Source organism: Acinonyx jubatus, chromosome A1 (assembly GCF_027475565.1).
Source record: "Acinonyx jubatus isolate Ajub_Pintada_27869175 chromosome A1, VMU_Ajub_asm_v1.0, whole genome shotgun sequence".
NCBI classification, from domain to species: Eukaryota; Metazoa; Chordata; class Mammalia; order Carnivora; family Felidae; genus Acinonyx; species Acinonyx jubatus.
In genome coordinates, this window is record NC_069380.1 from 207,587,816 (window position 1) to 207,605,279 (window position 17,464).

General features: G+C 41.9%; 2 protein-coding genes across 8 annotated transcripts in view; one reads left to right on the plus strand and one right to left on the minus strand.

Moving 5' to 3' along the window:
• Nucleotides 1-8,247, minus strand: part of SKP2 (S-phase kinase associated protein 2) — a 32,470-nt gene extending 24,223 nt beyond the window's left edge. For both annotated transcript variants that reach the window (XM_015077583.3, XM_053201464.1), the window contains exons 1-2: nucleotides 8,017-8,247; nucleotides 7,246-7,517 (exon numbers count right to left, since the gene is read on the minus strand). In XM_015077583.3, the coding sequence (XP_014933069.1) occupies nucleotides 7,246-7,517; nucleotides 8,017-8,060 (316 nt within the window). In that variant the 5' untranslated portion in view covers nucleotides 8,061-8,247. The remainder of the gene's footprint in view (nucleotides 1-7,245; nucleotides 7,518-8,016) is intronic.
• Nucleotides 8,248-8,354: 107 nt separating this feature from the next.
• The window catches only part of LMBRD2 (LMBR1 domain containing 2), a 47,928-nt gene continuing 38,818 nt past the window's right edge, over nucleotides 8,355-17,464 (plus strand). For 4 of the 6 annotated variants that reach the window (XR_003425964.2, XM_027075309.2, XM_015077405.3 and 1 more), the window contains exon 1: nucleotides 8,356-8,736. The gene's annotated coding sequence lies outside the window, so the exon portion shown is untranslated. Of the gene's footprint in view, nucleotides 8,737-17,464 lie in introns of all 6 variants that reach the window. The other 2 variants (XM_027075310.2, XM_015077341.3) reach the window with 2 other exon arrangements.

Genomic DNA, 17,464 nt, shown 5'->3' on the forward strand with positions numbered 1-17,464 from the left:
AGTCACTGGGTGTGGGCTTCTGGGAGCGGGGCAGAAATGTTAATTCCCACATGCCTGCCCAGAGAAAGGCATCAAGCAGTCATATCTGTATGCAGGAGAAAACCTGGCACACAAAGGAGTGCTGAGCTTCAAGGGGCTATGGATGGGGCACCATGCGTCCTCTAAAGACAGTGGAAAAGGAAATTAGGGAGGCTTGTTGTGAAGTGCAGGGCAGGAGAAATAAATTAATGAATTTGGTGCCTATTTTACTGGGAACATACAAGAAATCAGAAACAATTAGAACAACATGAGCTAGGTAATTAAAATGCGAGGAGGAGGGCCACCTGGGTGGCTCAGTTGGTTGAGCATCCAACTTTTGATTTCGTCTCAAGTCATGATCCCAGGGTTGTGGGATCTAGCCCCGCATTGGGCTCCATGAAGCCTGCTTGGGATTCTCTCTTTCTCTCTCTCTCTCCCCTCCCTCCCTCTGCTCCTCTCCCCCACTCATGATCTCTCTCTCTCAAATAAAAAATTTTTTTTAAATGCGAGGAGGAAAACTAGTCACTGTTGGCAGCAAGGAACACAGAGGTTTGCAGAGGACAGCAAAGCTAAGCAGTGAAGCACACTAGTAAGGTTAACACTAGAATTTGGATGTCTTCGTCCGTCCAACTCCTACTCATCCTGCAGATCTCGGCTTAAACTTGTTACCCCCTCAGAGGAGCGTTCCCAAATCACCACCACAGCCCCCAGACCCAGATTTGCACACCCAGCACACGGCACAATACTAAGCCCGTAACTGGCATCCAATAAAGCTTTGCTAGATGCATCATACCTTTTACTCTCCCTTCATGCAAACTGAATATGCCAATTCTGCGTTTGCATTTGCGTTGACTAGTTACCCTTTGCTAATCAAGAAACTAGCACACACCCAATGCCTAGGAGAGAGCCTGGCAATGAATATTAGAAAGTATTCAAATGCTGTTTCACGAAGGAATGACTGACAGCCCAAAGAAGAATGCTGGCTTTATTCTACACACAGGCAAGGCTGCTGGCTTCTTAGGACCAGTGAGTTTCCTTATTTGTAAAATGATAAGGTTGGCCTATGGCTCCACTTCAGCAAACATTCCTGGGTGCCTAATTAATGTACTAGTGCTGGGAGCTGGGTGTAAGCTACAGTCCCTGCACAACAGCCTCACTTGGAGACAAACTAATAAACAAATACATAACTTAACATTTAAACACTGCCATTTACTGAAAGCCCTAAAGTCTCGAGCATTTATTCATGCACACTGACTCTAAATGCAACAACCCTGTGTATTTAGTAGCATGCCGTCTTACAGATAAGGGAACTGGCCTCAGCAGGGTTAAATAACCTCACCAAGGGGCTATTGGCTGTTAGGCAGGAGAGCCAGGAGGCAAAGCTGGGGCTGCTCTGAGTATGCCAAAACCCCACACCCTGAGGTGCAGGTGCAGAGCCCCAAGAGGTGGCTATGTGAAGGCTGGCCAGGTAGCAGAGGGCACTGCAGGTGTGGGCCCTGTACCTGCAAAGGAATGGCACGGCGCTGCCATGCAGAGGCAAGAAGGCTGAAGACAAAAACCCAGGACGAAAAGATGATGTACTTGGGTCAGTACACGAGTAGTCTGTGAGATGGGAGGTGGGGGGAGTGCAGAAGAACACGCAAGTGCGACAAGGCCACACAACTAGCAAGCGGCAGGGTGGGAATTCAAACCCAGGTCTGACTCCAAATGATGTCCTTTCCACCACAGGATGCTCTAACATCCCACACTCTCCCCTGTTCTAAGTGCTTGATGCTCTACAAGACGGAGGAAGGTAAGAATTCAACCTGACTTACAATGCGAAGAGAACTCAATCAGGGCTAGGGAGGGAGGGCTGGCAGGGAGAGGGAGTAAAACAAAGATGCTAAGAGTTATCAAGCAGGCTGGCTCCCGAAGGGAAGGAACGAAAGCCAAGGAAACGCACGGCCCCAGCTGGCAGCCAAGTCCCCAGGACTCCCTCAGTTGATCACAGGACACGGACCTTAGGGCCCCTCGCTAGAGGTGCTGAAGCCTGAGACTGGCTGCTGTATAAGCAGATGGGGCAGAAGTCTGTCTTCCAGCTCCAGCGGCTGGTATCCAGGCTTGTGATATGCTTAATCTAATTTTACTTGCCATACTTAATTCTCCAAACATCAGCCATCTGTTTCCTGGATTCCTGACTCCTCTGCTGCCTGGTCTGTTTGCCTGAGTGGATGGGAGAGTCCAGAGCAGGACTTTCCTCCACTCACCTCTTCTACACCCCGAAGGCTGCACACCAGCCCTGCACAGAAAAGGAAACAATTATTTAAGCCCACGGCCGCCAGTCTTCAACTACACAAAGGCTGTTACACTTTGGAGCCCCGAAGGGGTGAAAACTGGCCAGATTCACAAACCTGCTGGTCGTCACCCTCAGCCACCATCATTTCCACTTACCCTTCACGTGCAAACCCAGCTGTCCACGTCTATAACTTCGCCACTGCCCATGCCTCAAACTCCTCTGGGGAGAGCAGCTTATTGAAGAATTTTCTATGTATGGAATCTTTGCAGTATAGGTTACTCATCTTTTTTTTTTTTTTTAATGTCTTCATTTATCTTTGAGACAGAGAGACAGAGCATGAGCAGGAGAGGGGCAGAGAGAGGGGGAGACACAGAATCCGAAGCAGGCTCCAGGCTCTGAGCACAGAGCCTGATGCGGGGCTCGAACTCACAGACCGTAAGATCATGACCTTAGCCGATGTCCGACGCTTAACCGACTGAGCCACCCAGGCACCCCTATAGGTTACTCAACTTCCTTGCAATATTTATTTCTTGGAACATCACCCACACTCAGATTCAAATTAAAATTCCAAATCTTAATCATAAACTCTTGACTCTCAAAACTGCTCCTCTCCTTCAGCATGGATAAACAAATTATACTTGAAGGATAAGCCAGCACTCACACCTCCCGTTTCTTATATCTAAGGGTGGGGGCTCACTTCACATTTGCTTGTGTTAGCTTGTTTTAAGTATTAACAATCTATGCTTCCTTTCTGAAAAACCACAAACATTCTGCCAAGCAAAACACAGTAAAACAAAAGCAGGGTCCCAAATGATCCCCTCAGCCCCAGAACCCTCTATTTCTGTAAGAAACTTGCTCAACTCTGAAATGTGGGGAGAGTGGAGAAACCATGGAAATTAGGATTTGGAGAATAAGGTAAAGTATATACACTCTCTAGGAGGTCTGAGAGGAGGTCTTTTGCCTGTTACGTTCACTGCTGTATTAGTAACCTCTAGAATGCTCAGTATTAATTACTGGCTGCATGAATAAATGAAAGGAAGCTGCAGGGCAAAGAGATGCCTCAAAGGGCCCCATAAAGGCTCTTGCAGAGCTGAGTTTTGGGAGCCGGGGGCTGAGATTCATTGGTGAGTCATGAAATCAATTCAGTTGAAGCAGCCTTGTTTTGAAAGAATGGAATGGAACACAATAGGAAGTATCTTAGCAAGGGGAATTACAGCTTTGTGAGATTTCTGTTTCAGGCACACACCCAGCATCGCAATGTAAAATATATTTATTACTGGTTTAAAAAAAAAAATTGGAGGAAAAATGTTTGCCTGTGAGCATTAAAAAGCAGATTCCCGGGCTCAAGGCAGGACTTCTTGGATCTGAATCTCAGGAATTTTGCACTTTGAACAAGTTCCTTTGGGGATATCAGCAGACACTAAACTTTAGAGTCTCCAGTCTGAGAACCACTGCAGGCTCTGGAATGTCAAGCAGTTTAACAGCCCTGGGAAAGCTAATCAACAAATTAGTTCAACGGTGTTTTCACTGTGTTTCACTGTTTTCACTGGGGCGGAGGGTAGGGAGAAAAGGGACCAAGACAGGCATTTAATGACATGAATAAAATGAAGTTGTCCTGTTTGGGCTTGTTACTGACCCCACTACTGGGCCACTTACTTCCAATTCCTTCCATACACTCACCCCGAGGGCAAAACAGACCTGTCCTGATACAGCGTTTGCCACACAGTTTTTATCTTCCAAAATAAAAAGATGAGGAGGATTTAGTTGCCAGATGTGTATGAGTCTGGCTGGGGGCCTGCAGGGAGACTGCTGAGGGAGGAACCAGGAAAAACTCCCAGCCCAAGGCCACTGTCACCAGATCGCTACATAAAGCAGGTGTGGCTTATTCTGCCCTAATCCTGGCAGAGCCATTAGCCACCTGTCTTGACAACTGCACACAAAACTCCCTGGAATGATGATCCAGAGAGAGAGAGAGAGACAGAGAGAGACAGAGACAGAAAGACACTGGAGGCCCACTGGGAATCCTCTACCCAGCTGTCTCTCATCCTGCATCAGGGAATCCACCTCTCCACACTCCATACCAATTAGCCAGTCTATATTGTGTGCAATTCCACACACGTAGGATGTAGATTATTAGTTTTCCTTCCTGCCTCTCTCTTAGGTAGTAACAAACATAAAAATCAAACGTTTTTTCTCTTCTTGCTTCAGGCATATATATTTGAGGTCAGTTTTAACAATGTAGACTTATTGACTGGACCATTTCCAGATCTTTCCCTCTCCTCAGAGCCTCCACTTTCGCTGAGTGGAAGGAGGAAGATTGTCCACATCCGCTGGGAATCACCCTGGAAGCCCTTCTGCACCTGGGAAGCTGTACCTGGTTCAATTTGGTTCCTCTGGCCTCCAACTGCACTTACTACCTAGACTACTCATTGGATGCTAGTGTTTTGGTCGCCATCTTCTGCCGTGAGATTCTCTGAGGGTGTGTTGTCTTTCTCCTCAACTTGACTTGCAATGTCCTACAAGCCAGCAACCATCCCTTAATCTCTCTTGTTTCTACAGTGCCTTGCTTAACAGTGACTTTTTTATTTATACATCTCTATCTCTGTGTATGAATGTGGAAGGACATACAGGAATCACACTGAATGTTTAAAAGCAACTGGCCCTGGACAAGTTAATCAAAATATGCTCATCTTAGCAGAAATGTGGTGTCTGTCACCACATCTGGTTGGTCAAACACCAAATTGCTAGTGCTACACTCCAGACGCTAAAAATAACAGAAGCATTAAATTCTGAAAGAAAAAATTCTGTACTAACAAGGTCAGGCTAACACGACTAAGGACAAAAGAAAAAGTGAAGTAGCTTCCCAAATGAGTGTCAGAAATTTTGTTGACCAAATTAACTGGATTTACTTATTGTGTATTATGTGCACACAACATGCTAAGAGCTTTGTGGGCACTCTTTCCCTTAATCCTCACAGCGACCTATGAAGTGGGTATTATTATTCTATTTCACAAAGAAATGAAGGCAAAGAGAGCTCAAATAACTTCCCAAGGTTGGTAAATAGCAGAATTAGGATGCAAAGCCAGATCTGACTTGATCACAATCCTTTATTGCCTTTCTAATTAATTCACCCCCTCCCCTGATGTAGATTTCCAGACGATAACCTGTAGGTTCTCATTCCTAACGAAAGGGTCAAAACCCCAAAACAACAGATTTTTTAAAGCAAAGCAAACAAACAACCCTTTTTCAAAGATAGTCAAATGGGAGGACTAAGGAATATACTTATTTACCCCGGCTCGTCTTCAATATTTCTTTAATCTGTCTCTTCTTCTCTGCTATCACCCACCCAATTCCTGTTTAGCCTCTGATCACCTCTTCTACAGACTACCTCAATGGCCTAATTCTGTCAACTCTAACGTCAGAATCTATCCAGAACGTGACACGTATTACTACCCCCATACCTCTTAACAAATCTCTAAATTTCTACCCTTGACCCCCTACAGTTTAATCCCATCAATGTGTCCTTTTAAAAGGTCACATCACAACTCTGCTCAATACCAGCTCTAGCCTTATCTCCCACTACTCAACCCTTAGCTCATTCCACACATGTCTTCCTTCTTCCTTGAGCAAACATGACATGCTTCTGCCCCAAGGTCTTTGCACTGACTATGCCCTCTGCTTGGAACCCGTTTCTCCAAGATACTTGCATGGCACATTCCTCACACTTAATGCCTTTACTTAAAAAGCTCATGTCTCAGTGAAGCTTCCCTTCAGTACCCTGTTTAAAACTGCAATCCATATTCCCACCCCAGGACTTCCAATCCCTCTCAACTTGTTCTATGTTTGTTTTTGGCCATGGCATTTATTACTTTCTAACATTCTACATACCACATTTATTATGTCTGTTGCATCCTCTCTCTCCAACAGAAGCTTCTTGAGGTCAGGAATGTTTACATTGTTTGTTGCCAAATCCCTAACAATCCCTAACACCTAGAACAATGCCTAGCACATAGTATGTGCTCAGCAAAAATGTGCTGGCTTAATGTTTTAAATACCTTCTAGCAAGAAACGGTATTATTGCACTACATTTACCCTATGGCCTTCTGTACTCTTGGGGCTCTGATCCTCTCTGGGAGGCACACGCTGATCTGTTTGAAAAGCCTGGAGACGGGGAGCTATCAAAGCCAGAAATGATACGGGGAGTTCTACATTTCAGTCCGTCTGCTCTAGCTCTGGGGATGGATCTGCAGAGGATAAGCCTGGAATTATGAGCCATTCCAATATTCAGGCAAGAGATAATGAGAGCTTGAAAAACATCCTGGAGACAAGAGGGAAAGATTCAATGATTGGCTGGATGCTGGAGGATGGCAGAATGGGACTGACCCTCAGGTTTTTGGCTGGGTGACTGAACACATAATGCTGGCAGTAATGTAGACACAGCATACCAGAAGAATCCCACTTGGGAGGGACCTGGGGAGAGAAGTCCCTACACATAGTTAACATTCACTTTAGCCGTTCTTTGGAAATCACTAAAGCAAATATGGCCAAAAAACAAAACAACAATAACAAAAAACCCCAAAACCCTCAACCAAGGCTACAGAGCAGAATATAAACAACAATAACAAAATCCTACAAGATTATTGCTTATGTTCCCATTTATCAGTAGCACCGAGCTGGCCTTTGAACATGCAGATTCACTTCAAAGTTAAGAGGTAGGTAGGTATGTCTTCTCCTGGGTTAAAATTTCACATGGGTTAAAAGTCAACTGTGCATCTAAAAATATGTATCTACCAAGATTCCTGCAGATTTGTGAAAATGACTTGTCCCACTTCTTTGGAAAATGACTTCAGAAGTAGGCAATTTTGAAAATGTGCCATCCTGAAGATCACTAAACAAAGATTACCAATAAAGTAGTTCAATCCACCTCTTATGTGACCGCCAGTTTACCTTACCTGGAAAGCTGTCTCTATTTAGCTTAGGTCTGCGGACTATCACAAAATCCTTGTCATTCCCCTTGCTCTTCAGCCGTTTTCGTGGGGGGCTCTGAGCGTGGCCCAGGTTTGAGAGCAGTTCCTGGGGGATATTCTCACTGTCCACCTCCTCTTTCTCCAGGGCGGAGACCCCCATGCCTGACAGCAGTTCAGAAGTCTTGCTAGAATCCCATCCCCATGTGAAGCTGGTAGTAACGTTGCTACCCTGGTCAGGAATCTCCTGGAGGTGTTTCCTGCAGAAATGCACAAAAGCCCCCCACCCCCGGCCCGTTCCTTTCAAAAACACACCCGAGTAATTAAAAGATAGGCCTAAATGAAACTGCAAGTTATGCAATGCAGAAAACTTTCACAGTGGCTCACAAAATTGCATATCTTAAGCGCCGGCGGCGAGTTTCCAAGTAGGAAAGAGAAAATAACCAAGCAAATCAAAAAGGCTTTTTGATTTACGATCACGTAGAAGGCCTTGAGAATGTCTTAAAGTGGAGGGAATAGACAAGAGGGAGAGCAATCATACAGCGACTGAAAATAGCAGGAAAGCTCAGTAAGGGAAGTCAAATAAAACCGCACACTGATCACCGCACTAAAGCATCCAGCCATCCACGCTTTCCCAAAGGGGCTAAGCAACTATTCACTCTACAGCATTAGTAACAATATTAGCAAGTAGCATTTTTCGCGGCCTAAAACAATTAAGACGGTTCATGCAAGCTCTGCCCCCTTTTGCAATCCGTTTACCTGTGCATGGCGTCCACAAGTTCTGGAGTTTTAAATGGGTGCATTAATTGCAGAGCTGCCAGCCACCGGGATTCCCGCTTTGGCACGCGGCGGCTCGCGGCGTGGAGCTCCGACCCCCAACAGCAAGACCCGCGAACTCTAGCAACGTTCCATCCTCACCGCGCGCGCAAGGCTCTTCTACTCGCTCTCCTCCGCCGCGGCCGTCTGCAGCCCCGCTGCCTGCTGGGAACTGTAGTTTCAGCCCTGACTTGTAGTCCAGCAGGCTCTCCGCTACTTCCTTCCTGGCTACTTTACCCGCCTTTGAGATACCCACAACCCCCTGCGGCTGGGGGCTGGGCGATCCATGGGGTAGGCGGGGAAACGGAAGTGGGCGGCGCTCAGGCTGCCTGGGAAATGTCAGCCTCTTGACTGGGGACGGGTTTTCCTCACAGCGGAGACTGCGGGCCTTCTAGTGATCGTCACCGCCGTCGCCTCGAAGAGTGGGTCCCAGATCCTGGACGATTGCGGCCGACGCGGAGTTTCCCGGTCCTTCCAGACACTGTCTGGCGAGATCGGACCGTGAGCCCGATGGGGAGAGCGTGAGGCACTGTGGGGTCGAGGGTCTGAGGCCGAGAGCAAGCGGAGATCGAGAGGACCACGGAGACCCCGAGCACCCGCCGCCACGGGCCTAACTAAGTCCCCGGTCACGGAGAGGAGGTGGTAGCCCGGCCCGCTGGCCAGGTGAGAGGATGGGGGCCGCGGGCGTCACATGTGCTCTCCCCTCCGCCGGGAAGCAGCTTCCTTCATCGGGGAGAGGGTGGCCCTTAGCACCGGTCTGTGGACAGGATCCTTTCCTCAACAGTAAAACAGGCACTAATGATATCGGGGGTCATCTCGAAGGCTTGGCGTGAGGGTCAAGTCAGATAACGCTTGTGAAAGCGTCTTGTAAACAAAAGCGCTGTTCGAACGAGAGGCGAGGCGGTGTTTTAATTTCAGGTGAGCAGACCAGTGGTTCCCGTGTGCAGTGGGAAGGCTGCGCATAGCCTTTCAGCCTTGACGAATTTCATAAATGTTAGCAAGGGAACGAATACGGTGACTGTATGTTTGCAGAGGGCTTTATAGCGCAACTGTCGGGGCCACGAGCGGGGCCATTCGGCTCTTAAGACCGGCTGCGTCTGGTTGCGTCGCTGTCTAAAAACAAGCTGCTTTTAGCCTGTCTCGGCGGAGAAGAGTTTGGGGGCAGCTAGAGGAGGGAGTGTGCCATGTTCCAGATAGGATGACCATGCGAAATCTGTTGTGCACACTATACCATAACTGTGACCCTTGGAAAACATTGGAAGAGAGAAGGGGAACGAATTCCAACCCTAATAAAAATGGAGAGGATTCATAAAGTTCGGAAGTAAGCAGGCCCGCGTCATCACAAAAATTAATATTGGAGTATTACTTCGGTATGCTGGATGACTTACCTTAAAAACTAGTATGACATACCATTAAAAAAATGATTCGCTTTTTGTTGGATTTAAACCTAAAACCTATCTTGTCCAGGTATGTGTTTGTTTCAGGCTTGGTGCTTAGCTTGAAAAGTGACTACTTCTTAATTAAGGTATTCACGAACCTTTAGTTTTTTCTTGAAAGTAAGCGAAATTGGCCTAAAGAAGGGATATGCTCACAAATTAATTTTGCCTTAAACTATGTGAAGATACTAGGTTGAATTGTCACAACTCATTAAACTGATGTTACAGAAAATATTTTTAAATGCAATATTCTTATTTTTTATATAAAGCTACCTTTATGTTACTTTGGCTAAGGAGAAAGCAGTTGCCCTGGGTTGGAATCTACATCCTTTCCCTTAAGTTGGCAACTCATTAGAAAAAATAATTTTGTCAAAAAAAGTTATAGTCTCCTTCAAGAAAGACAGAGGGAATGTTTCTGGAGGAGAAAGAAAACAAGAAAATAATGTGTCGTGATGAGAATAAACAAAGTTTTGAGACATAAAGTAGATCGTATAGATAGGAAGATCTAATGGGATGATTTTAAATTTAAAGATGAGAAATTTCTAGTGGTAGGATTTAGCAAGGATTTACCTAGGAACTAGGGAACATTTCTAGTTGTCAGAATACTTTTTATATCTGAATTGGTGGACAGGAGGTCCTCTATAGGACTTCAAAAAGAGCCTTTCAACTTTGAAAGTCTGTCTTCAAATTCTGTAATAGTTATCTTACTGACAGTTTGCCCTGGCAACAGAAAAACATTCGCTTGCTGAAATAGGAATCATTTTTTCCCGCATGTCTTCTAATCATGGCTGTTTTCTATCTAAGTAAATAAAAGTTTAAATTGGTACAGGTGTCTGATACAAGGAATTGTGTCCGTTGAAGAGATGAGATTATCAGCTACATATATAATTGCTGTCTGGTCTCTTCAGGAATTGCATGTAATTGCTACTGATATGGATTATTTTTTTTCCCTGATTAATTTTATTTACTTAATCTTGCTCAGCATGCCCCATGTCCCATTTTAGTGGAGAGGTGTGACTATATTCCTAAAACTAGAATTACTAGATCATTATCTAGGATAGATGAATTATAATTGTTTTATCTCTGGAAATGACATTAGAGTAAGTAATGTTTAGTACTGTTTGGAAGTTTGAGATAGAATACAAAGTGACTTTGGGGCTCCTGGGTGGCTCAGGTTTGATTTTGGCTTAGGTCATGACCTCATGGTTGTTGAGATCCAGCCTGCATCAGGCTCAGTCAGCCCTGGGCATGGAGCCTGCTTAAGATATTCTCTCTCTCTCTCTCTCTCTCTCTCTCTCTCTCTCTCTGTGTCTCTCTCTGTGTCTCTCTCTCTGTCTCTCTCTGTCTGTCTCTCACCCGTCTGTCCCCTCTCTGTGCATTCCCCACTCTCAAAAAAAAAATACAAAGTAACTTTGTAAATTGGGAAAGTGTTTATTGTAAAAGGGACAAGATAGTCAATATTATGAAGGCACAGGAGAGGCCAAAAAGGACTGGAAACTACACTTGACAATAAGATAGATAGATAGATAGATAGATAGATAGATAGATAGATAGATAGATAGATAAATGTATATGTATATATGTTCAGTAATATATTAGTGTTCTTTTTGAAAATGAAATATGACAAGAGATTGTATTTAAATAGAAGAGTGATGTGCTTTTTTCTTAGTTCCATCATAGCATGAAATCTTAAAGATTTCTTTAATTTTTTTATGTTATTTAGCTTAAGGGAACAAAAGGCTAACAACAATTACATAGCAAGAAGTTTCAACCTGCCATCAAATTTCAAAAGGATCCTTTTCCCTCCATTAATTTTAAAGTAGATCTTTTGATCTCTGTAGTTTGATGTTTTCTGTGATGGACAGATTGGGGCAAGAACAAAAGGGTTCTTTCCCTATTCTGATTTGCTCTGTTTTCTTTTCTACCTTCCTCATGTAGATTAACAGTCTTAAGTAATAGCAGTCTTACCTGAAGGTAAAAATTCTTAGTTAATTCTATATTAAACATGACTTTTCTAGCATTCTATCTTGATATATGTAAAGGAACAATTAATAGAATGTTTCTTGTTTACTATGAAATGGAGCAAAAGAAAGCATTTAAACAATTTAAATTGCATTAAGTATGTCTGGATTCAAAGAGACTCTGTAGTATCCATGTTGTAGTTAGAATGTGTAGGTTTGAATCCCAGCTTTGCCACTCACTGACTGGGAATGTGGACAAACTACTTACTCTATGTACCCTTTTCTGTTCTATAAATAAGGATATTTATAGTCCTTTCTTATGAGGTTGTGAGGTCTAATTTGATAAAGTATGTTAAGTGCTAGCATAATGCTTGGAATCCAGTAAACTCATACTCAATATTAGCTATTGTTGTTGTTGTTGTTTTTAATTACTTTAGTAAGAAGGATTCTAAGGGGTCACCGGGGTGGCTCGGTTGGTTGAGCCTCCGACTTTGGCTTGGGTCATGGTGTCGAAGTTAGTGGGTTCGAGCTTCCACGGGGCTCCCTGCTGTCAGCCCAGAGCCTGCTTGGGATTCTCTGTCCCCCTCTCTCTCTGCTCTTCCCCTGTTTATGTTTTCTCTCAAAACTACATAAACTTTTTTTTTTTTTAAAGGATTCTAAGGATTATTCTTTAATTACCAAAATAAGTCTTACAATCTCTTTACCTGAAATCTTTAAGAATCCATTACAATTCCAATTGTTTTCTTCTTACCTGCTTACATGGTTACTCACTCTCTCTCTCTCCCATGGCTTACCAAAAGTTAAGCACTTTGTACGTATCTGTTTCTTCAGAAGGGCTTGTCACACTTTGGAATTCAGCTTACCTGGTTGATTTGGCAACTCAGCTCATTTTTTGAAAATGACTTCAAAAAATATTACAGCTGTTTTTATTTTTAGAGTAGGAGCCACATTCTCTTGTGGTATATCCTAAACTGAATTCTCCCTGTACATCTCCCTGAAATCTTTAAACATGGAATAATGGTTATATTTCAAAGATTTAATTTTTTATTGGTGGTAGAGAATTGATGACTTTCATCACTCCATCTAGTTCTGATACTTTCAATTTTTCATTATTAAGATGTTGGGTTGCCTCCTAGTTTTTATTATTTTACATATCTGAATAAAGACACATTTAAATTTACACAATCTGAGCCTGATGAATCACTAGGTTCTAGCCAGAAATCTTTCATTCAGTTTTGGAACCTTAGGTTTGGACAAAATATTTGTGTTCAGTTGCTACTACAAATCTTTCCTGCCATCTTCCCTTCTTCTCTTTTCCTTTTCTTTCTCTTTCTTTTTGAAAATATTTAGGATGCTTCAAATTCCAAAATTTTCTTAACCTGTAAATTTTCCACTTAAATTTAGCCTAAAAACCTATCAGCCATAAAGTACTTGGGAAACAGCACCCCAAGTCAGTAACAATAACAAGCTAATTATGAAAGGCATTTGAAAGGGATTGTATGAGATCTTGATACTTGTTCAAAGACTGACTTGGATTTTAAATGTTTAAGACTTTAGAACTGGTATTTTGAAAGGGAGACTATGTCTGGATTTCAAGTACTAAAATTTGATTGAATGAATTGGCGTTTTGATTTTGAGTAAAATCTACTTTTGCTGCTGTTGGTGTTCATGCCATCCTGTGACAGCTTTAAATCTGTTCAATTTCTAATCACATGGAACTGAATTTTGATTTGCCTCCAAATTTTTGCATATTCTTCACTCATTTTTGTCATTTAGCCTAAACATGTTATTTTAATGTTTGAAGAATACTACTAGAAGGACCACTTTTGTGGGTGGAGGCACATTTCCTCTTTTGTCCTTGGAGTATATTTTTGCACAGCTGTACATGGTTGCAGGTCAGCAGATGATCCATTTTTATCTACCTCCACTTTGATCATGTTCCTAGGAGAATGGCATTGTCTTTTCTACATGACATTGCCATGTCTTACACACCTTCTTGACATGGTTCTGTCCCTTCACAACAGACAGGTGAAGGGGTGTTTGGGCTACTTTGTAGACCTATGGAGGTAATCCCAATTAGTCAAGAGAGGCAAGGGGAGCAATTTCTTGGAGCAAAAATCATTTTTTGTTTTATAGGAATGAGGGTGGACTCAGGCTGTGGTAACCACAGAGAATGAGAAGCAAAAAGCATTTGGTATCCATATTTTGGTGGGGGAGGAGACTATATGGTATAAAGCTATGCTTTGAGACTGTTGAAGCAACTGGTTATCTTCTAGAAGCACATGATATAAAGGAGGTGGAGATTAGCAAATAGCATTTATTGAGGATCTGTTCTGGGCCTCGAACTCCTATTTGGTGTTTCACTTTTGTATCTCCTTTGATCTTCATAGCAACCTGTATGAGGTGATTATTTATCCTCACTTAATAGCTTAAATTGTATAAAGTTATGCAATTATTAAATTGAGTTGGGATTTGGAACCCAGGTTTATCACAGTACAATAAAACATTTGTATTTTAAAATAGCTGTAACTTTAGACACCCAGCACCACAGCAGAATTTTTCATTTTCTATTTGCTGTGTGTTTTACCTTCATATTACTACACTGATTTTTAACTAATGTTAAAATTACAAAATAATACTTTATTTGAAATTAAAAACACGTAACACAAAACCACAAAGAAGAAAATAGAAATCATGTCTTTATCATTTTAGGACAGCCACTGTTAGCATTTTGATGTATATTTGTCCGTGTGTTTCTTATGTGCACTTCCTCGGACCCCACCCCTGTCCCTTTGCCATCTCTAAAGTGCCCCTGTGGATCTCACCTTTCTTCCAGACTGGGGAATCTGGTGGCTTCTTTGAATCACAGCCTGTAGTGGAGTGTTGCTGTTCTGTAGTCCTTGACTCATGCACAGATCCCTGCTCCCATCAGTACGGACAGGTTTGCAGGATTAGTGATTTATGAAACCCTTGGCTGCTTGTTTCAAAAGGGCAGTGGACAGCGATGAGACTGGTGGACGCTTTTGAGACTTCCTAGACTATTTAGTACAAACATTTAAGTTGTTGCTATGTTTTCATGTTTAAATAATGCTGCCGTGAAAGATAATATCGTAGATCAATTTTTGTTCACGTTTTGGGTTTTCTTTAGGTTATTTGAAGAGGGATTGCTAGGACAAAGGATATGTACCTTTCTAAAGGTATCTCATACATATCGCCAAATTGCTGTACTCCTTGGTTATGAGTTTTTTTTACTAAACCAAACCTGAGTTGTCTAATCTATATTTTTATTAGATTTTAATTGACAGTTACTTTATTAATTGAACATACAGATAACTAGATCAGATGGGGAATAAGGTGTGCCTCTAGCTTTGAACACAAAATTATTGAGCTGAAATAACCATAACAGGATATAGGGATTCGTAAAGAACCTTGAAAAGTGCTGTCATTCTAGACTGAAAAAAATAATTCCTCACTTGAATTTAGGTACAGGTCAAAGTTATGGACTTTGAAACTATTATTTTCTCACCTAAGATTAGGGAAACCCCAATTTTCATCTCCAGTTTATTGGGGCCCTTAGGCCTAACCTTGTGCCATAACAAGACAACAGGAGTTCAGGTTGAACAGAATGGACGGTGTGGTAAACAGAATAATAGACCCTAAAGGATATGTATGCCTTAATCCTTGGCACCAGTAAATATGGCTGGATTATCCACATTGTCCCAGTGAGATCAGATAAGCCCTTGAAAGCAGAGTTTTCTCCCCCCGAGAGTGGAAGAGAAAGTCCAAGATTCCTGAGAGGATTTGACAAACCATTGCTGTCTCTGAGGTACACAGGGCCACATGCAAAGACTGAAAGAGGCCTCTGGAGCTAAGGGTAAATGCCAGCTGACGGCCAACAAGGAAATGGCGATCTCAGCTCTAAAACTGTAACAAACTGAATTATGTCAACAGCCTGGATGAACTTAGAAGTACATTCTTCCCCCAGAGTCTCCAGAGAGGAACACAGACCTGCTGACACCTTGCTTTTGATCTTGAGAATTCAGTTGAGCCAACTTGTGCCTGGACATCTGACCCACAGAAACTATGACATAAGGGTGTTGTTTTAAGCCTCTGAGTTTATAGGAATTGTTTATAGCAGGAATAGGAGACTAATACACCGAGAATGGAAGAGATCGAACCAAACCATTTCTTTATTACTAGAATAAGGGATCCATAGTTCTGTTTATTCATCTATAAGATTTTAAAGTGCAATCGAATCAGACTGAAAAATTGACAGCTACTGTAAAAAAATATTAGTAGCTTGTGGTAAGTTTATAACTGATTTTGTTGTTTGCCTATGCCAATAATCTTATAATTCATTTTTGTCTTAGTGTTTTCTTTTCCTTTTTTCTTTAAACAATTTTTTTTAATGTCTATTTATTTTTGAGAGAGAGAGTACAAGCAGGAGAGGGGCAGAGAGAGGGAGGGAGACAGAGAATCCGAAGCAGGCTCCAGGCTCGGAGCTGTCAGCACAGAGCCCCAGGCAGACCTCGAACCCACAAACTGAGATCATGACCTGAGCTGAAGTTGGTCGCTTAACCGACTGAGCCCCCACCTGGCGCCCCAATGTCTTACGTGTTTTTCATGCATATTATAATAAATGTAAAATGTGTGAATTGAGTTTTTTCCATTAATTTTATGGTAATTTTCAAATGTTACTAGATAATCTTAATATCATTTGATATACTTCAATAATGTATCATTTGCTTCTGCCATACTTTAGCATTTCCTTGGTAATCTCTGATATTCAGTCTTTTTTCTATGACTACCATATTCCTTGGACTGGACAATTTCAGGAAAGTAAATATCTCAGTCAAACCATAAAGGGATTTTCAGATAGTAACTATGTTACATTTAAATTCACATTGAGTTATGTTTGTTTAAAAGCTGGATCTTGAAGATGGTAATGGCTTTCATCAGCACATTCTGCATGGAGTTATCCATTTAATCTATTCTTGAATTACAAATAAGATTTGACCTACTCTTATTGTGATGGTATAAGTTTTTCTCATAGAAAATGAAATTTGAAATTTTGAGTAGTAGTTAGTAGTGGCAGAGATGTAGTAAGTCTTTGAGTTGTGATAAGTATTTGTAAAATCGGTTTTGAAGAACATAACAAGAGTTTTATGTTGCCTTTATAGTCAGCATTAATAAAAATTATGTATATACTGAAATGTAATGTTTTTATTCACTTATTCATTCATTCAACAAATACTCTTTGAATATCTACTGTATGCTGAATACTATATTAGAGACATGGGATATAGTACTGAATAGTCAAGTCTCTGCTCTCATAAAGTCTGGGAGGTGGGGATGGAGGAAAAGGGCTACAGGGAGAAAATAAATATAAATATACATTATATCAGGTGGATAAGTGCTTTGAAGAAAGATATTGCAGGATATGGTGATAGAGTGATGAAAGAGGGTCAATTTGAGATATTTAAAAAATATGAAAATACTGGTTGAAATACACAAAGGAATGTTTAGTTGAAATACACAAAGGAAGGGTCAGAGAGAGAGAGAGAGACACAGAATCTGAAGCAGGCTCTAGGCTCTAAGCTGTCAGCACAGAGTCAGATGCGGAGCTCCAACTCATGGACCCTGAGATCATGACCTGAGCCAAAGTCAGACACCCAACTGATGTAGCCACAGACGCCCCTTTGTATCACAATGTTGATTCACTATTAAGATATTTATTACTTGGAATAATGTAGTTAGTCCATGGACCCAACAAAAATGCCTAAAATTGATTTTACAAAGGTGAACTGAACATGCTGCATTTAGTTAGTAAAGGTAAATTATTTTAAAAGCATAGAGAGAGAAAAAAATAAACCATTTGCTGGTGTATTATCAGCATTTATAATTAAGAATATTTTCAAGTGTTGATGATTACAGGTTTGTAATATAACTTGAAGTCTGGAATTGTCATATCTCCAACTTTGGTTTTCTTTTTTA